The sequence below is a fragment of the Mycena indigotica genome (genome assembly GCF_014461135.1).
Source record: "Mycena indigotica strain 171206Taipei chromosome Unknown Mind.scaff0002, whole genome shotgun sequence".
NCBI classification, from domain to species: domain Eukaryota; kingdom Fungi; phylum Basidiomycota; class Agaricomycetes; order Agaricales; family Mycenaceae; genus Mycena; species Mycena indigotica.
Genome location: NW_023503001.1, coordinates 2,076,226 through 2,100,730, shown reverse-complemented (window position 1 = coordinate 2,100,730; position 24,505 = coordinate 2,076,226). Strand labels below are relative to the sequence as shown.

At 54.1% G+C, this 24,505-nt stretch overlaps 3 protein-coding genes across 3 annotated transcripts; 2 read left to right on the top strand and 1 right to left on the bottom strand.

Annotated features, from left to right (window-relative positions):
- Positions 1-4,705: 4,705 nt before the first annotated feature.
- MIND_00198300 (uncharacterized protein) lies at positions 4,706-6,456 on the top strand (the record flags this gene model as incomplete). The annotated part of the gene is made up of 4 exons (XM_037358888.1): positions 4,706-5,008; positions 5,061-5,206; positions 5,261-6,359; positions 6,406-6,456. 4 exons carry the CDS (start codon positions 4,706-4,708, stop codon positions 6,454-6,456), a joined length of 1,599 nt encoding a protein of 532 aa, XP_037223983.1.
- An 8,427-nt stretch (positions 6,457-14,883) lies between these two features.
- MIND_00198200 (uncharacterized protein) lies at positions 14,884-15,623 on the top strand (the record flags this gene model as incomplete). Its single annotated transcript, XM_037358887.1, has 2 exons — positions 14,884-15,139; positions 15,190-15,623. 2 exons carry the CDS (start codon positions 14,884-14,886, stop codon positions 15,621-15,623), a joined length of 690 nt encoding a protein of 229 aa, XP_037223982.1.
- Positions 15,624-22,045: 6,422 nt separating this feature from the next.
- Positions 22,046-23,746, bottom strand: MIND_00198100 (Alpha/beta-hydrolase; the record flags this gene model as incomplete). The annotated part of the gene is made up of 4 exons (XM_037358886.1): positions 22,046-22,234; positions 22,573-22,703; positions 22,753-22,815; positions 22,867-23,746. 4 exons carry the CDS (start codon positions 23,744-23,746, stop codon positions 22,046-22,048), a joined length of 1,263 nt encoding a protein of 420 aa, XP_037223981.1.
- Positions 23,747-24,505: the final 759 nt, after the last annotated feature.

The window sequence follows — 24,505 nt, the reverse complement described above, 5'->3', positions numbered from 1 at the left end:
GAGTGAACTGTATTAAATATGCTTGAAATATTAAGGAATAGGCCCCATATGCTATATCTGAGCCAATATCATACAGCAAAATGTATCTTATGTTGAAATTATTGTCCCAAATACATCTTCTACTTCCATGTCTCCAACCCGTGGGTCAACCCGGACCCGGGTTGGACCCGTACCCGGAAGGGTCAGGGTTAGTCAGGGTCAGGGTCAGGGTCGGCCTTCTAAGACCCGGACCCGGACCCGTGCTCAACCCTACTCCTCGCGGCAGGTTGAGCAATTGCAGGGGCACCGTGTCATCTTGACCTCCTTGGTTTCCCAATTGATCTCTGGGTTATGTTTCCGCAACCAGGAGTACCCCAGGATAAGGTCTTGCTTGCCAAGATGAGTGACGGCCAGTTGAACTCGCTCAGCATGGCCTTTGTAGCGCAGGACCAAGTCCGTGATCTGTTTGATGGAGCCAGCATCATTGGGGGTGCCATCAACATTGAAAACCGGAATCGGCTGATCGAGGGTGCGGACTGGAATGCCATTCCGAGTGATATAGTTCATATCAATGAAGTCGGAGGTGGCACCACAGTCGACAAGCCCAGAGAGCAAGAGCTTCAGCGCGCTGGTGGTGGACTCTAGCTCCAACGGGAGGTGGAGGGAGTTCACCCCAGGGGAGGCGGCAACGGTATACTGCTTGGGTAGTTTCTTTTCCCAGGCAGTGAGGCGGATGACCGGAGTCACGGGCGGAGTCGGAGACGGAGTCGGGGCGGGAGCAGGAGAGGGTGTGTCTTTTGTTTCGGGCTCATTGTAGGGCAAGGAACTGCATTCATCATACGAAGAGGCAAAAAAACAATTTATAGACGCGAACGAGGGCACACCAGTCACTCGTCGCGGGGGACAAAATCCTCGCCGGCCATCCACTCCGCTGCCGTCTCCGGCAGGGCAGCTGTGTCGGTGTAGCGGGCGATCAACTCCGCTAACATCTTGTCACCGAGTTGTTGGATCACCTCGTTGAGGATGTCCAGTGAGCGGACATCGGCAGGGAGGGGGCAATCCCCGGCAAGATGGTTTGGGTCGCCGCACCTGAAGCAGGTGCGACGAGGGGCACCCCGAGCCCTGGTGCGATCCAACTCCATAGGGACAGGAGCTGGAGGCGCCGGAGCGGGGGCGCGGGCCACGCGTGGCACGACTGGAGCCACCGGGCGGAAAGGGGCCGGAGCCGGGATACGGTTGACCGGGAACGGAGTCCGAATCAAACCGCCAGGCGTCTTGGGAGCCGCTGACTTGATCAGCTTGGCCCGGACCAGGGCCTCATATTGACTGAAGGCCTGCACCAGCTAAGGTAGTCCCAGAGGTCCGGGGGGTCCTTCGAGGATGTGATTCCGTTGTTGATCAAGGGGTCAAGTCCGTGGCGGAACTTGGTCACCTTGACCAACACGTCTTCGAATCCGGCGATGTCCATCAGGTCCTCGAAGTCGTCGGTGTACTGGTAGACATCCTTTGTACCCATGTGATAGGCGGAAGTCTCCAGTTTGGAGAGAGCGTGGTCTTGCTTGTTCTCCTCGACGAACCGGAGTCGAAACTCAGAGACGAACAAGCCCCAGGACGGAAACGGAAACGGGGCTTTGCTTCCGTGGCGCTCCGCCCATTGCTGGGCGGGTCCTTCTGCCATAAACGACATGGCATAGCGGACAGCCTTTTCCTCGCTCGCCTCTCCGTTGACCACGAAGGCCTCACGGGCAAGGCGGGCGTAGGTGCGGACCGTGTAAAGGAACGCGCGGCCGCCGTTTCCGATCGCCGTTGAAGGTGAACGGGGGATTACCAATTTTGAGGCGAGGTTGATGTCGCCAAAAAAGGGCTTCGGAGTCGCCCTGGACCAGAGTCGGAGTCGGAATCGACGTCTCCGGCGATGGTGTTTGGGGTCCGCCAGCATTATTAGCGCCGGCAGCAGCAGCAGAAGCCTGGTTGGCGAGTAAAGCAAGGGCCTCAGTTAGGCTATTCATTTTCGCCTCGAGTGAGTCCAGCCGGGCGTCTGCGGTAGGAGTGACTCCGGACGGCATGACGGGTGCGGGGACCACAGGAGTAGAGGAGGAGGGGACAAGTGGCATGGGCAGTGACGAGGGCGGAACGGACTCGTACTCCGAGCCTGAGTCAGCGCCGACCCTGGCAATCTTGTCCGGTTGATCCCGTAGAGAGTTCCTTCTGCTGTAAGGGCAACCCCGGAGGCCTGAGATCAAGGTCCTAGACGGGGAGAATCCAAAGCGTGAACATTAGTAAGCGAATACAAATGAAGCTGACCTAGCAGGGGAGGATCCAAAGAGAAGAAACTCTAAGGGTCCACCTGCTAGGTAGCTGACTATATACTGCTTGTCCGTAGCTGCCGCTGTCAGGCACAGAAGGCTTGGGCGGTGTCGCAGGTGAGGTCCCAGGGCGACCGTCGGGAGGGCGTTGACGGATCGGTGATTGTGCGGGCGAGATGGAGGGCCGGACCGGAGTCGGACCGGAGTCGGACCGGAGTCGGACCGGAGTCGGACCGGAATCGGACGCGTCTCCGAGGGGCCAAAAGGGGGGGTTCCCCTGACAGCATGCTGCCGGCTTTTATGGGGCCCTGTGGCGCTGGTTGTTGAAGAGGGTGGCGGTTATTGATTGCCTTGTGCAGTAAACAGGTTGTGACCCAACAGATCCATCTGTGGGTCACTGACAAAAACAACCGATGAGGGTGGAAGAGAACCGGGTCACACAGAGTAACATTTTGATCTACACTACCAAATTGGGCTGCTGCTTCATTTGTTGCCTCCACTGTACACCCCAGCTTTGCATGCTACTTAAATAAAGTGAATTGTTAGGCAAGATAAATCCCAGCCACTACAGTCTGAGAATAGCACACAGGTGCCAAATGCCCTTCTTCAATACCTGGTCTACCATCTACTAATATGCCTATTTTCTTCTGTACTTATACTTATTTATCAATTTGACCAATAATATTTACTTAGCATACATTTAGCCTGAGGTGTTAGCATGGTAAATAACCCTAAGTATGATGTGTTCATAGTACTGGGTGCAACATATCAGATACAGCTTTGTATCTGAATTAGGATTGGTCATACTTTACAGCTTTTGTTACCAATTCAGGGTTTCAACAGCAGTGACCCCCAGAATGGAAGTGTGGAGCAAATGAATTGCCAAGGCTAGTGCCAAACATGTGCATACATTCACATGACATTTCAGTACAAGCTCCCAATCACCATTCCACGTAGTGATGGAACTTGTTATCATATTAGATTCCTAGAATGGGCATTTACCTCAAATGGTAAATCTTTGATGTTGAGTGGCGCCGCTTGTCTGTGTCAGTCTGCGGCAGTACAAGCTCCCAATCACCATTCCGAGAATGGGCAATTTCCTTATTAAGTGCAGGGGCCGGGGGGGATGCACAAGCTCCCGGTCAAAAGATGCATAGGAGAGGGAGAAGCCACTTTTAATTCTGACCACGGCCTACTAGTAGTGCATATATAAGGGCATGCACAGGTCATGTCCTTCCCTATCTCTCCGAGTCTCCAGCACTACCAGTGTAGTCTACCACTTGCCTTACCCATGCACTCGAGGAGCACTCCGATCGATATCCCCAAAGATCTCATAGTGCAGATTGGCTACGAGTTGTCCAGTAACAACTTCATTCATCAGGCCAAAACTTTGCGGGTCCCAGACCGTGTCTTGCGTGCATGCACACACTGCCGCAGCAGCAAAACCAAGGTAAGCCTCCCTTGGAACTATCGAAAGCGAACTGACCATCCATATGCTCCCAGTGTATGACAGACTCGCAGGCAAGGGCATGTCTGCGCTGCCACAAGACTGGCCGTACATGTGTCTATGAGCCGGTGGCAGCGGCAAGTCATCGGGGCCTGCGGCCATCACCACCGTTTGGCACCGGCCGCAGCAGATGTCCGAGGAGCAATACACCGAGCGCAAACCGCGGCTTGGCGTCGGCCCGCCGGCGGGTGGGACGAAAACGCTTACAGCAGGGTGCATCGGCAAGCCCGGCGGTCGCCGACCGGCACCTATTGCCCGGCCTGAGGACTAGTGGATCGGGCCGCCTTGAAGACTGGAGCTACATGGTCGACTTTGATCATCCTTGTCAGGGGGATTACCCCAATGCTGTTGAGTCCACGGTGGCGGTCTTGTCACCCGTCGATATCCATCGATATCCAGCGCCGATATCGATGCAACCATACCAAGCGTGGGGGTACACGCGCTCTACCAACGACAGCCCATGGTGGGAAGGAAGCTATGGCGATCTCTACCCGGTCTACCAGCCACGCGTTGACGGACCCGGAGCCTGGTATCGGGCCGCCGGCGGTGCCGGGGGACTTTGTGATCCGAATCCACCGTGGGCTGTCTCGACGGCCGGCGCAGCCGCTGCCCCGGCTCAGCCATACTGGCATTTCACTGGACATACTGCCAGCAATGCAGGCCAGTTCTGCATCCCATTCCGAGTCCCCAACACCTACGACAATATGGTATCTGCCTGGCCGGCGTGCCAGTGCCGGCAGCGGGCGTCAAGGCACTAAGATTCGGCTTGGGGAGAAATGATAAATACTTAAATTTGATGCTCACACGTATTTCGAATGAGAGTACCTTTTATTCTATTTTATATAGCTTCCATCAAAGGGCCTTCGAGGTCGTGACGTAACACGTAATTTCTCTTTCTTGACACCTTTCACCCATGCCACTGCAACTACTCGACCTTCCCCCGCGAGCTCCTTCTCCTTTGCTTCTCGTACCTGCCTCTCGTGGACATCGTCGCATGTTTGCGGCTGCCCAACTTGGCGCTCACCAGGCTAATCCTCGAGGCACCGGCGATCCAGTTCCGCATCGAGCAGAACGCGTATGCCGTGACGGAGACCGTGTATGGCGAGGCGGGGCCGCTCTTCCGGCGGCGGAAGGCACTGAGGGAGCGGGAGGAGCGGTGGCGGATGTTTGCACCGCGCCACCGTCTGGTGGCGAAGACGCGGCGCGAGTGGTTGCGGTACGATGTGGGCGAGGACTGTTATGCGCTGGTGTATGAAAGGGACCACCAGGGCACGATGCTAGGTGATACCGTGGAGTATACATTTCTCAGCGTCAACGACACAGAGCCGGTGTGGCTGCAGCCGGCGGGAATCACGGAGCCAGTGTTGGACATATGCGTGGTATCAGAGTGGGATCTCTTGGTGGTGGTTACCTTGTGCGTCGAGGTCCATTTATTTATGCTTCAAGTTGTCTAACTAGATACTACTAGCTCGGAGGGCAATGACAGAATGTGCACGATGGCCGTACACTTGCGGCAACTGTCGACTGGGGCAGTGTGGGAGGGACCGGCGAAGCCGATTGACTTGGCTGAAGTGCCCACAAGGTACGGCTTACCAGACATCAGGGTGGAAGTGGCGGGGTCCACGCTGGCCATCGCGTGCTACTTCATGGAAGGCGAGAACGACCAGGATCTGCTGCACCTGATTCACTGGCCATCCGGGCACGCATTCGCGGATGCGATCCCGTGCCCGCTGACGGGATTTGTGTTCGTCCACGACGCGCTCCTCCTCGTTCCGAACTCGCACACGCACTGTCTCGACGTGCTCGCCCTCAACGCCGGTCCGGACGGCAATACTGCCGGCTGGATGCTCTCCTTCGGCCTCCCGGCCATGCGTGCCGGCCACCTTATCCTCTGGCACACCCTCGAGTGCCGTGGCCAGCCCAACCCACGCACCCACCTCGTTGACCTCCGCCCCGCACCCGCCCAGACCCGCACCCCGTTCCGGCCCGAGCCGGGAGAGTCACCCATCTTCCTCATGTTCGACACCTTTACGGCGGCGACGGAGAGCGCTGATGCATATGACGCCGAGCCGGGGCAGACCGTCGTCGTCATCGACCGCATGCGGCTTCAGGAGTGCTTCCAGGAGGCCTATCGGCACCTGGAGAACGGCGCGCCGCTTGTGGAGGTGCCGTTTGCGGACTGGGGTCCTCGCGCATCAACGTGGCTGGACGCGGGGCCCCGCGGGCTGGGGCTCTCGGGCTATGCGGTCACGGGGTGCGTCGGCACGCGGTTTGCGGCGCTCGGCGCGGGGGCGGATCCGGCGGGCCCGAAGCACGTGCGGATCCTGGATTTCAACGAGACGGGCGTGGCACGCGTCAGCAAGCAGCTCGCGGCCACGCGGTCGGACGTTGTCGAGGCCCCCCACGCGACGATTCGTGTGCAGCCGCCCGGCGCTGGCGTGGCCCAGGAAGACGGCGTTTTCGCGGAGCCTCTCGGGGCAGCGCTCGGCTATGTGGACATCACATCGCGGGAGGCGGTCGACTGGGAGGGCGTGCATATGAGCAATGCGTGTATTTTGGGGGAGAAGGTACGTGGTCAATGTGTTCGTTTGCGGATAAGCTGACCCTTGACAGTACTCGGATGTGGATGGAGAGAGGGAGCTGCATGTGCTGTACTTTGGTTGAGGTGTCTTTGGTTGAGGCATGGTGTGATGTGAATAGTAACACCACCTCGCGGTGAAGGTTTGATATCAAACAACTTTTTTACTATCATAATGGTCTTTGTAGATTAATTAGCCTTGTAATTGACATTAAATATAGGTGGGGCTACACTCCAACCCTAAGATATAATTTTATCAAAATGAAATATTGTAAACCAAGATAATATCTACAACTTGCTTGATTATATTATGTATGGGTCAAGATGTTTTGATTACATGCCAATGTAAAATAAAACCCTGTAGCTGGTCCTACTCCCTATATATAGTATTATATATAGAGAGAGTGATCAGCATGACAAATTTCCTGTAAGGGCAACCCCAGAGGCTCTGACGAGAGTCCTACTTAGCAGGGGAGAATCCAAAGCATGAATAAGAGCTATAGAAATACAAAGTGGGACCAATCCAGCAGGGGAGGATTCAAAGAGAGGAAACTCCAAGGGTCCACCACTAGGGTGCCAACTATATATACTTGTCATCCATAACTTCCAACGTAGAGCACAGAAGGCCTGAGTGGTGTTGCAGGCCTTGTTCCAAGGTGATCATTGGGAGGGTCTTGACAGATCAGTGATTGTGTAGGTGAAGGAGGCTGTGGACAATGATTAAGATGGGTTCTCCTGACATTTCCCAAGAATATCATAGTATAATATCATATAGAATAATGGGTGACTTTCATAAGGGAAAAGAAAGGTTATATAAACCCCTTTGCCGAATTACCAATAGTGATGGCCAGGTTTGGTCCGGCTTTTCAGTTTGAACCCAAACTTAACCAGATCAAACTGAGGTTCAGTGTTCACGTTCAGCCAAAACACTGTTCAAAGCGAACCTAAGCTCGGGTTCGGCCAGGTTTGCCCTTTTGGGGGCAAAAAAGGATGGTTCGGGACCGGTTCGAACCAGAGTTCAGCATTCAGGTTCGCCAAATCCGGCTTTTGAACTGAACTGGCGGTCCAGTGTCTGGCCAAAATGGGCCAAGAACCAGGAACCGGACTTGGTCATCACTAGTTACCAATGGTCCCATCAGGACCCCATCAGAGTAAGATCCCAGGAGGGTCAAGAATAAATGTTGAAAGGTGGTAGATTTATCCATGGGGGTCAGGACCCCAAATAAACATTTTTCTTGCTCCCATCATAAAAATTGACCATTTTGGGACTATTACAATCAAGTCACACACACAGTGTCATATCAATATGGTCCAATAACACATACCACAACCCTATACTTCCGATGACTTACATCATACTTTGGCCATGATAATAGGACAGAGTCTGAGAGGATGTTGATATTGTTTGGAGATGATCGATGATCTTGATGATCCATTAAATTGTACCGGAAAATTATTTTTCTTACAGGAAGCCCTCCTCTTGAAGCACATATCTCTATCTCAAGAAATGACAGGTTGGCACCACATGGGAAATTTCTTTTTCCTTGTGGGAAGTCACCCAATATAATCTTGAAACCAGGTTTTACCTAAGAGCTTGGTTGTATCTGTCACTAGTGCAATCTGCCTGCCCTGAATACAACTGGGCCATTTGGTAAAGGGATACAGCCACAGGTAAAACTGAGAATGAAATATAAATGTGTGACTGAAATTACTTCTTATCACAGACATTATTTTATGTTAGGTATCAATATTATTGTATTGGGGTTTTAGCAAAAGGAATTGTCCCTTAAGTAGAATTCACTTTATACATAAGAAATAGAGGTCCAAACCATGTTCTTTTTCACTGCTGTGATTGATATGCAATAAAAGTTTCAAAAAATTGTATCTGATTTACAAGAATTCAAGTTCTATATTGGGGTATCAAATATAGCATCCATTGTTACTACCCCCTTCCTCAATATGTTTTGTAGACAATAAGTGCACCTTCAAGTTATTCAAGCCCAATATTTGTCAAAAAAAATAGTGTTGCATTATTATTACCCCAATTTGTCATACATAAGGTCATTTGTCATGATCATGGCAATTTGTCACTTATTTGTCATATACTAAGTACACTTTGCCATTTGGTGATGGCCCTGATTATATATATAATATATGGCCTTATATCTTGTGGCTTATTGAATGCATTTATTTGCCACAAATCGTATTCACACAATTATTAGCTGATATTGGCTTCAGTTTGCCGCCGTACTTTGTCTACGGCATAAGAAGGTCCAAACTTTGTCCAAACTACAACTATCTATGGGTCAGCTCTTGCGTAAGCCAGCAAAGAAGCAGGGTGCCTTTAACATGCGACTTTACAAGCTGGGAATCAGATTCTAATTTCTGAAGCTCTAAGTATTGAAACCTCAAGTTTACCTCTTATAACTGTACATGTCAGCGCTGAACAGTTGTTTTACAACGCAACCAGGGCCAACAGCTCTTCGCCCATATTGGCGCGGGCGGAAGTTGCGCGGCGTGCGTCGCTCCGACCCGAAGTCCCACGCCGCTACCTGGAGGACCAGCACCGTGGGTACCCCCGGTCAGAGCAGTCGACGCGGGGGGCGCACGGTCTGCGCCGACACGCGCGCCCGGACGCGCGCGACGACGGCGGGTCGCGGAGCTCTATCTCCGCATGCAGCTCCGCGCTCAGCTGCTCGAAGTAGCGCATCGCCGCGCGGCCGAACGAGCCCTCCGCGCCGTGGTTTTTGGCACGCAGCTCGCCGTACAGCGCGTCCCAGCGCGGCTCGAGCCGGAGGCCGGGCATGCCGAGGGGCGCGCCGAGGGAGGGATAACGAAATCAGTGGGAGTGGGACTCGTCCAGTCCGCATCACTCCCACTGATCAGTCCCAGTCCCACTGATCAGGCACTAAGCGAGCCTGATCAGTGGGATTGATGCCCTTGCGCTTGACATCGCGTGACGACGGAGATCAAGCAAAGCGCTGCGCAGCAGGCCTCCGCGGCGAGCGGCAGCCCGCGGCAGCGTGGGGTCCGCCCTGGTCGGGGTCCGGGGTGGAAAACCCCGGCCGCCGCCCGGCCGGGCGCCGCAACCCGCTTGTCCGCGACAGGTCCGCTGATCAGTGGGACTCGTGAATGCGTCACGTTTGACGGCACGAATCCCACTGATGGGACGTGAATCAGTGGGACTGGGCACGAACAGGGTTTAGTGGCCCGCCCACCCATCATCGGCTGATCGGATGTCCGGCAGCCCGGCAGCCTGTCACACGACGTCATCTCTCCGATTTTTCTCTCATGTCGCCGACAAGGAAGAGACCGGGCGGTGCACGCATTGTTGCTTTGGTTTGTCTGTTTGTAGCTATCTCAATGCACACTGTTCCTCCACTCCTCCCTTCATCTCTCCGAGTCCTTGTTAGTCATTGCCACTGTTGTGCCAGCATGCCTGGCAAACCGAAGGATAGAACTCTCCCCCAAAACGGCATTCCACAACTTGACAGCTCCGATCGAAGAACCAAGATCTATATTGACAAACTCAAAGTGTCAGATGCTGCTGTTGCCACCATCCGCAAATTCTACGCTACTAGCTTGCCGCTTGACATCATCTACGACCACACTGTCAATCCTCTGGCCCAAGTCGATGCTCTTGCACAGCTTGTATCACTCAATTTCACCCAGGAGCCTGACGAGCAGGCTCTAGACGGGCATTGGACCTCATATTGGTCAAACCACAAGGATCATTCGAAGCCTCCGGCCCTTTGGAGTACCAAGCGCATCCTAATTGGCTGGTATGCTATTTTCATAATCAAGTATGCTCTCACTGACATTGTGATTATAGCACCTGCGGCTATGACCACACGAAGCGTGGATCCAAGACACGCAATGCCTCTTACGCACTTACTGATTGCCCTGTCCATCTGGAGATCACCATCCATCCACCAACACGTGCAATCTTGCGCATCCGCGGACTGACACATCACAACGGCGGGCTGCAATAATGCCATGATGGAAAATCGACCCCGACAGCCTATTTCACCAGTCGTATTGAAGCAGGCGCTAATACAGCTGTCTGCTGGCGCGCCAATGCGAGCCATTTTTCGCAAGAATGTCGAATTGGTCCGGAACCATGCATACCCTGGATTTCCTCTCGACCGCACAAAGGACCCGCACCGATGGCTTCTCAACCAAAAGAAGGACACCCGAAGCATTCTTCGACAGTTTCGTCGCATTGGTGGTGTCAAGGTTATTCAAAAGGCCGAGTACAATATCGATGGCTGGCTAGATCCGGCCTCTCGCGACTACAATCCCACCATTGCAAATGCGGTATTCCACTACTCAGCTCGCACCGAACGGGAGGAACGGTTGGAGATCTGTGTGTCGTCACCAGAGATGGATGAGGCGGCATGGAAGTATGGACACTGTGGACAGCTACTGTTGGATGGCACATTCGGTGTCACTAATTCACGCATGCTACTTTTCATTGTCATAGTCGTTGACGAAGATCGCAAGGGCATTCCGGTTGCATGCTTACTCTTTTCGGCACCCACCGGGAACCAGCAGTCGTCAGCTGGGTATGACACCGAAATCATTGCCAAGCTGCTTATGCACTGGCGTGACAAGCTGAACAGGTCTACCTGTCGTTCCCGTCCCGGCGGAACACCATTTACTCCCATAACCGCCATAACGGACACTGATTTGAAGGAGCGTGGTGCTCTTTTGCGCATCTTTGTTGGCATCTGGCTGCTCATATGCCGCTTCCATCTGAAGCAGTGTTGGCGTAACCACCGCAACCAAATGCTAAAAGGCACAAGTCAGCTCATCGACGACCTCAAGGGACGGTTTGTCCATTTCGAGCAGCTTCTTGTTCAACAGCCCAACGAAGCGGCAGCACGAGCCCTTATTGCTCATGAACATAGGACGTTGGAGGCTTCCCTTAAGGCCGCGAACGGAGGCGCACTTCCTGCTGTGGCATCAAATGTCTTCAAGCACCTTGATTATCTTGGTGATGGGTTCTGGCTTCGTGCTGGACTCTTCGATAGCTGGGCGGATGCAGGCCGCATTGAAGCAGCCCGCCGCCTAAAGTGTCCTATGACACAAGTCTTGTCAACGACTAATCATGTCGAGGGTTTTAACGGTGCATTGAAAAACTCGCATCTGGCAAATTGGAAGCGTGGTGGCCGTCGACTCCGCCCTGATCTATTCATCAATGTGCTTATCACACAGATTCTCCCCGCTGTCTTTCAGAATCGCCAAGCCGCTGCAGAAGAGCTGGCTATTTCCCAAGCCAAGTACGCGTCTGCACCAGGCGGGAAAGAGTTTATTGCACGCGGCGGCTTCACGTTCTAATGACATTGTTGTAAGGGCAACCCCGGAGGCCTGAGATCAAGGTCCTAGCAGGGGAGGATCCAAAGCGTGAACATTGGTAAGCGAATACAAATGAAGCTGACCTAGCAGGGGAGGATCCAAAGAGAAGAAACTCTAAGGGTCCGCCTGCTAGGTAGCTGACTATATACTGCTTGTCCGTAGCTGCCGCTGTCGGGCACAGAAGGCTTGGGCGGCGTCGCAGGCGAGGTCCCAGGGCGACCGTCGGGAGGGCGTTGACGGATCGGTGATTGTGCGGGCAAGATGGAGGGCCGGACCGGAGACGGAACCGGAGTCGGACCGGAATCGGAGGCGTCTCCGAGGGGCCGAAAGGGAGGTTCCCCTGACAATTGTTCCCTTTATTGCATACCGGCCCGACGACGACCAACGTCAAACCCGTGGGGGTGCAATGGTGCTTTCACGTCAAATTGAGATTCCCGTCGTCATCGAGATTCCTACTGCCGATGGGCTTGAAGAGGTCTCCGCCTTCGAATTTGTGTGCCATTCTTCCAAATCTCTCGATGGAGAGTCTGTATCTGTCACGTATACTGTCCAGATCCTTCGCAACGGGGCAGCAAACTGCGGAATGCTCTGACTTCATTCACCACGGCTGGGCGTGCAAGCATATACGGGGCAGCTTGGCACTATTGGAACAACTTCAACGGCAGCGGCGCATCGAATTTCACGTTGATACAATTCCTATTCCTGAGACACACCAACAAGCCATTGAACTCCAAATCCGACTGGGCATACATTCGCGTGGACGCATCACGCAGCTGGCAATAGGCTTTTCTCCAACAGCACATCTAGCACAAGATATCAATGATGCGTTGACTGCTATGTTGGCAAGGAGTGGCGAATCAGACTCGGACCGTGACTCCCCTACTGCTGACTCCGAGATTCTGGACTCGGACTCGGAGACGCCGCGGCCGGCAGAGTCTGAGGCCGACACTGACACACAGCTAATGGGGCCATTGCTGCTGCCCTCACTGAGTCTTTCTTCCTCTGACTCAGAATCGGCAACACAACCAACCGGAGTGCCATCATCCATAGATGCATTTGAAGCTCAAGCACATTCACGACTGTTTTTTGAGCTTGCAAAGGCGCAGCATGTCCTGGCATGTTGTGTCGATGCTTTCAAGAACTCGGCCAATCCAGCACCATTTACCAGTGCCGAAACTATGGAGATCGAAAAGTTCCGGGTGACGATGCAAAGTCTAGAGGCACAGCTGCAGTTACGATCCGATCGAGCTGCCACGAGCAGCGTGCTCCAAGCCATCCCCAAAGCATCACTTGTCCGTCGAGCAGATGAGGTAGACTCGGAGGACGATGATGACTCAGAGAATAGCCAGCATAAACGGCAGCGTTTGCTGTTGCCCCCATCTCCAGAAAAAAGACAAAACCGAAAGGAATCTCACTCAGCAGTCTAACAAAAATGTATATTTGTAGTTACAAGTTTTTTATATGTACTATAGTTCACATTTGACGACCACCATTTGTCACAGCACGCTTTGACTTGAGATCTTGAGAGGGAAGTAAGTCACTCAACGCATTGTACCTTGACGGTGCCGTGACATGCCGTGGCATGATGGGTGGGCAAGCCAGAACGCCCACGAACAGTGGGATTGGGCCAGTCCCAGTCCCACTGATTTCGTATACACTCCGCGCCGAGCGCGGCCTGCGCGCGGTCGCAAGTTGCGAACAATTTAGCAACGTCACAACTAGCACTCAAGTTCCAAAGTCCGCCCTCCGCCCGCCGGCCTGCGTGGCCCAGGCCCGCGAAAAGAACAGACCCTCCAGTGCAGCGAGGCGTGCCCAGCGACGCCACTAGTCCACCAGTCCTGTGAGGTGTTTTGGACCAAACGGACTGTGCCACCCCCGGCCCTAAATCTCAAAGCCCCAGGAGTCACTGGAGACTTCAGGTCGAGCGCCGAGTGTGTTGGAGAAGTTGAGTGAGGGCTATGCCACTTGCTTGGGGCGGGGGAGCGGTGCAGCAGCAAGTTGGTGGGGCATGGATGATGGGAGACAGGGCAAGGAGCAGGTGACAGTGGTCACACCGACCGCCCTTACACGGCGGAGCCGCGGAGGTGGCGGGTGCATGTGATCGATTACCCATTTTGGGAACCGCGTTGCTAAAAAGTTAATAGCTGCGGTCGTACTGCGGGCCGAGCGGCGCGCAGAGGGGGGCTGCCGAACCAGCTCGGGTGCACCCGGATGCGCACGGCGCCGGCGGCGATGGCGATGCGCTCTGGGCGCCCGCGGGGTTCGGCTGCAGGATGATCCGGCGCTGCGGCACGGCTGCGTTGAATCACGCGGCGCGCGCGCCCGGCGGCGGCGAAGCGCCGGAGGAAGCGCTCGAGCGCGGCGATGTGGGCGGCGAGGAGCGCCCCGTAGTCCGCGCGCGGCACCGAGTTGCGCGCGGCGTGTGGCCAGAGCCCGGCTTGGTCGGTAGGCTTCCCCGAGGAGCGTTTTCAGCGTCTCGTGATATTGGGTTGTCTGGCTTGTCTGGGCGAGGTCGCCGTCGGTGGGTGCGGTCATGGTGGATGCATACTCACTGTTGTGAAAGATTGAGGAGACGCGGCTCTGGCGCTGGACTTTGACCCGCTTATATACGGCGCGGTAAGTCAGGGGACCCGCTCTGACTCAGACTATGATTCATGCACCTGGCTTGAAGTAAGACCACCGTCACGACCTCGCCATTCCTGGATCAATACTTCCCTGCCTGTGCCGCAAGGGCGCTCTGCATGGGCTGCACTTCGGGACGAGACTCCGAATGCGTGTGTCGCGATGCATGCTTGGCCGGGACCACTTGCTCGGCACGACGACAGGTCTCTGATCCCCGCGGCAAGGAGATACCAGCGCCAAGACTTCACGGCCGATCAGCGTCGGACGGGGGTGTTTGGGCTTTGCGCTGGCCGTCCGATGCCCTCAGGAGCTATAGAAATGCAGGGGGCACCGCAATACAGCCACCCCGATGCCGCGCACGGCGCACGGAGGCGAGATGCACTGTATGGATGTACCCCGCGCTGCGGACGCGGCTGTGTGATGGCTGTGCACGGTTACATAACGACCCGCATAAAAGTTGCCGGCGTCGTCGACGGCTGTCTTTTTTCCTTCTCCCCTTCATCGTCTGCCCCTTTTACTCTTTCCTTCTCGCTATGGGCTGCTCGAAGATCCTCGGCGTCGCCGCGCTCGCGGGCGCGTGTGTGCTGCTGGCGCTGGTGGCGTTCTGCGTGCCCGAGTTCAAGGCGATCTACTTCCTGCGCATCGACCTCACCGGCGCGGCGGTGTCGACGGCGACGACGAGCCAGACGACGCCGTACGTGGACCTCGGCGTGCTCGGCTACTGCACCGACCTCCAGAACGGCATGGGGCTGCAGTGCTCGCCCGCGAAGATCGGGTATTCGCTATCTGGTGCGTGTCCTCCCTCTTTCTTCCCGTGCTGCCCCTAACGCGCTGGGCAGAGGCGTCCAAGTACATCAACGGCACGCTCCCCTCCGTGCTCTCCTCCTCCGTCACCGTCGCGACCACCGCGCTCACCAAGGCGCTCGTGCTGCACCTCGTCGCGCTCGCCGTCGCGCTCGGCGCGCTCGCGTGCGGCGTGCTCGCGCTGCTCGGCGTCCCGCTCCTCGCGGAGTGCTGCGCGAACTGCTTCGCCGGCTTCGCGGGCGCGACCGGCCTCGTCGTCTTCGCGTTCGACCTCGCGTTCTTTGCGCTCGTCAAGAAGCGCGTCGAGGACGTCAGCGGCGCGAGGAGCGCCGTCATGGGCAGTGCCGTGTGGCTCACGCTTGTGGCCATGATCCTCCTCTTTGTGACCCCGATTATGTTCTTGGTGGGCCGCTGCTGTGCGTGTGCGGGCCGCGTGGGCAAGGGCGTGTATAAGCCGATTGGGAAGTAGTGGCTGTTTGTGTGTTCATTGGACTTTTAATTATTGTAATACCCAAAATCAATGCAAATCTGCGCTGCCTTGCAACCATTCATTAAAATATGTCAAGGCGAGAAACATTACTGGGACGAGGCGAAGTGTTGTTAAGACACACATCGAACTAAAAGTATAAAGTTTCTGGAGGCGAAGAATTCATTGGCAGTCTAGATCTGAAGTTGAGAAATTGTTATTTTCCTGGTGCAAAGGTATCTAATGACATGGAGACTTCATACTAGTTTTGAGGGTGGGGCAAGATTCAGTGTGATTTTTAAATAAGGCTCCAACTAATTACTATCCATATACACTCCAAGGCATGTCTTGTATTGGGATATGGATAGTATTGACTTATAACCCAAAGTATATAGTAGATAGTATATTGTTTTAGAATGTTATTTTATGTATATTATCATCCTGATCCTTATTAACTATCTAGTATAGTTCTGCCATATGCTGAGTACAATAATAATCTTAGTGATAGGTCCTGAGCGTCTGAGAGCTGCAAAAAAAATGATATTGAGATTATCCAAGGCTTTGAATCATCAAATATAATAGTAAAGCAGTGAAACTACACAGATATTAGATCAAGAGGAAACTGGGTAATAAGATGAATGTCTTGCTCAAATATCAGAGATGGTCCCAGAAAGTATTGTAACAAAGACTTGGAAAATATCCTATCTAAGGGAATTTTGACTTTATAACACCTTGTATGACCCACAGATACTGCCCATATAGGCCTCTGAGAAAACTCAATAGTATATAGTATATACTCTATACTACAAAAAAAAAAAATCCACATGGTATATATATATGGATTGTATTTATTGGGTTATATTGAGTATTGTATTGTATTTGGTTGGAGCCTTAAAATTTGTAAACTATTGGAACAGGTTTTTCCAAGTGGACAAAGTTTAGCTTGTTAACTCATTTCCGGTGAAACGCGCGAAATGCGAGAGATGCTGAATGCGGAAATAACTCCACAAACAAACAAAACCAACAAATCGTGGTTGGTGTGTTCGGGGCTCCATGGAAAGTATATCCATGCTGCAACCCATAAGAGCAACATGAGGGTAATGACCAAGTTGGATAAGAAGCTTGAGTGTAGGTGTGGTTGTGATGATGAGATCAATGTTGATGTTGATGGTAGCTTGGGTGAACAAGGTGGTGGTGGTGTTGTTGTTATTGAGGTGGGTGGAGAAGAAGAGGGTGTTGACCCAGAGGAGAGCAGGTGTGACACACAGAGCATGTCTCTGGTAGCCAAACATACTCCCAACATCAACCCACTCCAAAATGAACACAACCCAAATCCAACACCAAAACCCAAAATGGTAGTGGTCACAGTCACAGTCACAGCTGGTATGTTTTTGAGATTTGATATGTTTTCTCTTGTTTTTGTTGTCTTTCCTCCCATTATGCACATGCAAACCACCAGCATCAAGAGCAACAACTGCCACACCAAGAATGGCATAAACAGCTCCAACATGGGTCGCTCAATCCAAAGAGGGCGACGTTCCATGAAGGTAAGCGCATCTGAGCATAGTGGAGTCTTCATCCAATCACATAGACCACAGGTTCAGTGTTGGTGGAAAGTCTCTCTCTTCATATGTTGTCCCAATATATCGTTGTTGCCAAGTTCAAAGGTTCCAGATCGCTTATCGTTATCGTTATGTTATCGCGTTATCGTTATCGGGTTGTTGCCATCAAAGGTGAGCCAAATCCATCCCAAAGGTGGGGTGCGATTCACTGTCTAAACGGTACAAACGGCGCTCAATTTATACCTCAGCCCGGCCGCGGCCTATGCCATCTCCGCGGTCACGTGCTCGTCCTCCGGTCTTTCCGCGGCCCATTTCTGACATGTTTCACCCAACTCCGACGCTTTCTAGCGCCCCTGGACCCCTTCACGCACGTTTGGACCCCTAGGGCCTCGACCCGAGCCAGTTTGGCCTCGGAATTCGTCCCATCGGCGCGTTTGGGGCGCGTTCGGCCTCGGTCTGGAACCGGCCGGCGCCGGTTCGCTCCGGTACCCGTTTCAGCTCGCGAAAGTCGTCCGCGGGGCCCCGCGCGTTCGATTCCAGGCGCGTACGCGTCGCCCGCTCGACATCTCCCCCTTTTTGAAATCTGAGTGTCCTCACTCACCCATCATCGCCACGTTCCGGATCACCCGTGAGTCAGCTGATTTCCGCGTCTTCCTTCCCACCACATTGATCATCTTCCTCTGCTCAAATCGCCCATCCTTCCTGAGTTAGCGCTCGCCTTCCCGGACCTTCCAACACAACCAATTGCAAGCTCTCTTGGTAGCTCTCTCAAGCTTTGCTTCTTGGCTTGGCGACTGCTCACTCTTGCTTGTGACGTGGCATCCTCCCAAGTGTCAAATGTAACTTGTCGGCGCCGTTTCCCTGGCTTCCATTGCTCATTCTTGGCAATTTTCCATCTACCCATTGTCTGCTTCTTCATACACCTTCCTAACAAGCTTCATCTGCACCCAAATCTACCAATCCACCAACTTCCTGTGATTGCTTTCGGTGAGTCAGTTGTTTTCGTTTGCCTCGCCGTGTTTTGGAACTATTGTTTGCAGATTTCGACTTGGCATGTTCCACGCGTTCGATAGCCCGCCGCTGCTTCATCGTCAACAGCGGTGCAAATCCTTGATGACTTTCTGTGGGTGCCTTTCGTCCCCCAAACCATTCCTCTCGTAACCAATTCATCAGCAATGCATCCTCGACATCTGGCGGTGAATTTGCCTCTTTCGACCCCTGGCACTTTGATATATGTGCCATTGACTGCTCCAAATCGCCGCGCCTTGTCTCCTGAGCTCGCCGCAAGTCAAGCGCACTATGAGGCTCTCCACACGCCTCACTGATGTCCTCTCCGAGTCCTTGTTTCTTCAACGTCTTGGCCAGCACCTCAACACAGTGTTCGAGATTACTCATTCGTTGCACCGTTCGCTCGGTTTGGCTGTCAAGGACAAGCGCTGGTAGGCTCTCTTCTTCCTTCCGACGTCTCAAACATGCGCAGTTGCTCACGCAACTCATCGACTGCGTCCCAAAGCCTCAAGTGGGAGTCTTCAAGATATCCCAATAGTGCTGTTGTCTCTGCATCGATAGCCGTCCGTGTGTCCATTCCACCATGCTCTAATCGTCTAACAATGTTCCAGAGCGACTTCAACTCGTCTCGGACGCTTCCGAGATCGTCTCGCAGGTCGTTGTTGTTTGTTTTGCACATCTTAAACGGCTCTTCGCTGTGCATTCCATCCATATAGCCTTTGACATCGTTCACGAGCGACGCCTGCCGCTTCGGTTCGGCTTCAGCAATGCCAACCACACGATTTCGCCGTTCTTCCACTCCTTCTAGCCGATTCAATTGTTCCTGCACATCTTCCAGGATATCTCGCATCCGTGCATGTGAATCTTCAAGGAATCCGAGGGCTGAGTTCGTCTTCTTGTCTAAGTCTCTTGCTGCGACGAATCCCTCATTCTGAAGCCGCTTAACCGCTATACAGAGCGACTTCAGCTCATCGCGAACGCATTCGGGGTACTCCTTCAATTCATCCATCTCACGGCCGGTCCGGTCTTGCAAGGCCTCGCTCCATGCGGGCGATTCTCCCATCCATCCGGCGCTTGTCGTCTCGTTCACCAGCCCGTTCTTCTGTGGGCTCAATCGTTCTTCTCCCGCCTCATCTCTGGTCAAATTCGGCCCATTTCTGCTTTCGCTCGCCCAGCACACTTTGGTCTCGTCTCCTTGGCCATTTTCCTGTAGGTATACATCCAGCGGATGCTCGTCTTGTGCTTGCCACCATACGCGGACCTTCGCAAGATGCTGCGGCAGCTGGCCGCCACCTTTCTCCCAGTCAAATCCATCTTCGCTTTCCGTGCGTAACTGTTGCTCCTTCGGGAGGCTCGTTTGATTAACGCGTCCACTTTCGATGGAAGGTCTCGGCGTTGTTGGCTTACTGATGGTGCGTCCCGTTCTCTCGTGCTCGCGAGCGCCGAATCCTAGCTGATGATTCTGTTTCTCAGCATGCCGCCCAACCTTCATGGCTTCACTTCTCCGCTGGCCAGCTGGGCTTGGATTGGCAGCGACCGGCTCTCGGTGTCGTGTTCGATACACCGATGGCTTCTCCTTGGTGTCCTCAACTCCAACATTCGACATTGGCAATGTTCGACCTACTTCTTGAATGTCGCGGCTCTTGGAACGCGATCGCGCTCGTCCGTGGTGCGTTGGTATTGATATCACTGGAGTCACGGTGTCCTTGCGAGTTGTCCCCGAATGTGGTCTGAATGCTGGCCGACCACCGCGTGTATCGTCCGAGCTGGCTTCCACATTCATTGGGTGCCGCCTGCGATCTTCCGTCATCTGCTCCGAATCGTGAAACTCTGTTGAAGAGATCTGTTCGTTGGTATTGGCAGTATCCAGTAAGTCAATATTTCCCATTGCTGCCAGTCGCTCGGCGACCTGAATCATTTCCTCCAGTAAATATGGGTCTTCTCGACGCCGGTTTGGTGCTGCGGTACGAACCCCGAGCCCCTCTTGAACAAATCGACCGACTTGTCGGTCCAGTAATCCCCGCCGAACTTGATCTGCGGATGTAGTGGCGAGTGTTTTCAGGTAACGTTGGCAGGCTTCGCGATTCGTCAAAACTGACGGTGCCGTTTGTAGTTTCTTTGCCAAAACCAGCAACTGCCGTCCGAATCGCCGTAGCCGCCCTTCTTCCATAAGCGACACATCCACATATTCTGCACACAACTCAGTCAAGTCCTCGAAGTTGTCCGTTACGCCTCCGCGTTAATTCGGGGTATAGTTCTCGAACCTCCTTCTCGAACTCATTGTATGAATAGACTGGTCCGTACGTCTCAAGTTCGCGCCAAAATTCACGCTTCCTTGTTGGCAGATAACTGGTCATCAAGACCTTCCGCTCTTGTTGTCCAGCAAGGCTGCCGAGTTCGAAAATCGTTGCCACGTTCTCGAGGAACTCGGCAAGATCATCGATTGAATCCGATCCGAAAGTTGGCCGGTGAGCTTCCCAGGGTCTCGGAATGCGGAACGGAGGGCTTGGCTTGAGGGCTGGGGCTGCAGAGCCATGTCCTGCGTGGCCTGGTTGGCGTCTTGGCCGGGGTATCCGAGAGTGGCCTGACATAAATACCGAGATAGAATTGTTGTGCAGGTTATCCGGTAACCGATCGAATAATAATGAATGATTTGAGGTGAAAAAGTCGAAATATTTTTGTGATATTTTCTCGGGTTTTTCCACTTTTTCTGGATATTTTGCTGAATATTTCAAGGGAAATTCAGAGAGATACAGAGGCTGACTGCCAGAGTCTTGAGGATCTAAAGAGTTAGAAAGAATATAGGGAACAGATTCCAACTTGTCATTGTCATTGTTGTCCTTATGGATGAGCCCCTCGCGGTGGGCTCCATATGAAACGCGCGAAATGCGAGAGATGCTGAATGCGGAAATAACTCCACAAACAAACAAAACCAACAAATCGTGGTTGGTGTGTTCGGGGCTCCATGGAAAGTATATCCATGCTGCAACCCATAAGAGCAACATGAGGGTAATGACCAAGTTGGATAAGAAGCTTGAGTGTAGGTGTGGTTGTGATGATGAGATCAATGTTGATGTTGATGGTAGCTTGGGTGAACAAGGTGGTGGTGGTGTTGTTGTTATTGAGGTGGGTGGAGAAGAAGAGGGTGTTGACCCAGAGGAGAGCAGGTGTGACACACAGAGCATGTCTCTGGTAGCCAAACATACTCCCAACATCAACCCACTCCAAAATGAACACAACCCAAATCCAACACCAAAACCCAAAATGGTAGTGGTCACAGTCACAGTCACAGCTGGTATGTTTTTGAGATTTGATATGTTTTCTCTTGTTTTTGTTGTCTTTCCTCCCATTATGCACATGCAAACCACCAGCATCAAGAGCAACAACTGCCACACCAAGAATGGCATAAACAGCTCCAACATGGGTCGCTCAATCCAAAGAGGGCGACGTTCCATGAAGGTAAGCGCATCTGAGCATAGTGGAGTCTTCATCCAATCACATAGACCACAGGTTCAGTGTTGGTGGAAAGTCTCTCTCTTCATATGTTGTCCCAATATATCGTTGTTGCCAAGTTCAAAGGTTCCAGATCGCTTATCGTTATCGTTATGTTATCGCGTTATCGTTATCGGGTTGTTGCCATCAAAGGTGAGCCAAATCCATCCCAAAGGTGGGGTGCGATTCACTGTCTAAACGGTACAAACGGCGCTCAATTTATACCTCAGCCCGGCCGCGGCCTATGCCATCTCCGCGGTCACGTGCTCGTCCTCCGGTCTTTCCGCGGCCCATTTCTGACATGTTTCACCCAACTCCGACGCTTTCTAGCGCCCCTGGACCCCTTCACGCACGTTTGGACCCCTAGGGCCTCGACCCGAGCCAGTTTGGCCTCGGAATTCGTCCCATCGGCGCGTTTGGGGCGCGTTCGGCCTCGGTCTGGAACCGGCCGGCGCCGGTTCGCTCCGGTACCCGTTTCAGCTCGCGAAAGTCGTCCGCGGGGCCCCGCGCGTTCGATTCCAGGCGCGTACGCGTCGCCCGCTCGACACCGGCCTGAGAGGCAATAAAAAGTTCCGACGACTGGACCAAGTTTGCTGATGCAGAAAATGATAGACTTTCAATGGGCTTTTTTGAATGCATTTTTGTGAGAGTCAAATTGTGACCGGGATTCCAAAGGCAAAATAAACTTAATTACTGGGTGCCAATTTTCCGTTGACTTGCCATAAGCTGGTCATGAACAGGAGAATCGACATTGGAAAGAAATGCTACATATAATAAGAATACAGCTAACGAACCTCCCGCTCAAATCAAGTACGGCGTCATATAGAAAATCCCGAAATACTACCACACAGTTAGCTCCTCCGCCTAATACGACTTGGGAGAAAACATACCACGAGATGTGCGGGGTTGATCCCCGTCGTGGGGAGCTTGCGGCTCCCCGCGGGGTCCTCCGCGACGCCCGGCGCGACGCAGATGTACGTCTGCTGTGGGGAGTGCGGCGAGAGCGCCCAGTACTCCGTTGCTGCAGACAACCTTAGCTTGTGCTTCATATGGAGAAGGGAAAGACGCACAGTGGTGCACGAACCCGAGGGAGGCGAGCGCCATCGTCGGGACGCCGTCGTTGGAGTGCACGACTGCAGACAGATCAGATTCAGGTTCGCGGAGTGAGAGGGACGAATGCTTACCGCGGAAGAGCCGGTCCGGCGTGACGACCTCGTCAACCCACGCGGCCCACACGGCGTTCCCCGTGCGCGGCTGGCCGTACGTATAGCACCGCAGCGGCACGTTCTGGAACGTCTTCTGGAGCGTGACCGCCGCCAGGGCCGCGAGCGCGCCGCCGAGGGAGTGGCCCGCGGTGACGAGCGTGTACGTCGGGTGCGCGGCGAGCTCCGCGGTCACGAGGGCGAGCGTCTTCGCCGCGAGCGTCGCCCACGCCTTCTGGAAGCCCCAGTGGATCTTCGTGCCCTCCGGCGCCTGGATGTTGCTAATCGTGCTGTCCCAGTCCACGAGCGCGCCGAGTGCGTCGGTGATGAAGTTCTGCGGGCTGACGCTCCCGCGGAAGGCCACGATGATCTCCGCGCGCTTGTCGTCCCGTGCGACGTACCCGTGCGAGTCCGTGAGGAGGTCGAACATCTTGCCGACCATCTTCTGCCCGTTCGGCCGGACGGGGATCAGCGACGGGCCGGGGAGGATGATGGCATACGCCGTCGACGCGAACTTGAAGTAGTGCACGAGCGCGTCGTAGAGCTCCTGCGGCGCGGTCGGCTTCCCCGCGACGCCGAGCACCGCCGCGCCGAGCTCGCCCGCGCCCTGCGGCACCGCGCTCTGGTTCACCAGCTGGTCGAGCGTGAGCGCGGTCGACGGCGCGGCGAGCGAGGGCAGCTTCGGGAGGAGCTTCTGGAACATTGGGCAGTGGGCTGGAGGGCAGGGCGCGATGGGCCTTATATGCGAGATATAGACGAGGGCCCGAATGGCACGCGGAATGCAGCGCGGGCCAAGGTCGCGCGCGTTTGGTCGCCGATGCACAGGATTGGCAGCGTCTGGCAGGCGGAATGGCGTGGCCATCGATAGCCTCGACGACCTGTCAGTGCGCGCTGTCAGCACCCCGCTACATCGCCTTCAGGTGCAGGGCGGTCAGTGCAGTGCGTGGAACGCCAATCGTGACGACGTGGCTGTTGACGAAAGAAGCGCCGAGGTGTGACCGACCACGTGCTGGCGCGAAGATATCGACGAGTCACAGGGGCGGATTGCATGTTAACATAGCATCAAGAAGCTGATTCTTACATGTTAGAAATTATTTTCACCATTTCACTTATCACATCGGGGTTTTGGTGAAAAAAAGCGGCCCGAAGCTGGACTTATTTGTGGCAGATACAGGCCCAAATAACTGGGGCCGATTGTTCTCTGTTGGGTTTCCGTGACCGCATGTCCAAAAAAGGAAAGTGGCAACGAAAGTCACCGCCTGGGTCACCGTCCTTGCGGCCCCTTTCCGGCCTCGTTTCAAACTCCGCTTGGCCCACGTTTGGCTGCGACGGCCTCCTCCCATCACCCGTCGTTGTCGATCCCCCCGTCCTGCTCAAATTCGCGGTCACCGTCTCGCTGGCGGGCGCGGTCACCGATCGGCTGGCAGTTTCAGGCCCAAAATCCGCCATCGTCACCTGTGACACATTGCACGTGTTGCTTGACCGACGCGTCCTGCTCATCAACAACCAACTCACAGGCCTCACCTTCTATATCTCCACCTGTGACCTCACTCACGCACTAGAAATTATATCAAGTCTACTCCCCTCCCCTTCTTCCTCACTGCCGCCCTTTCTTGACTTC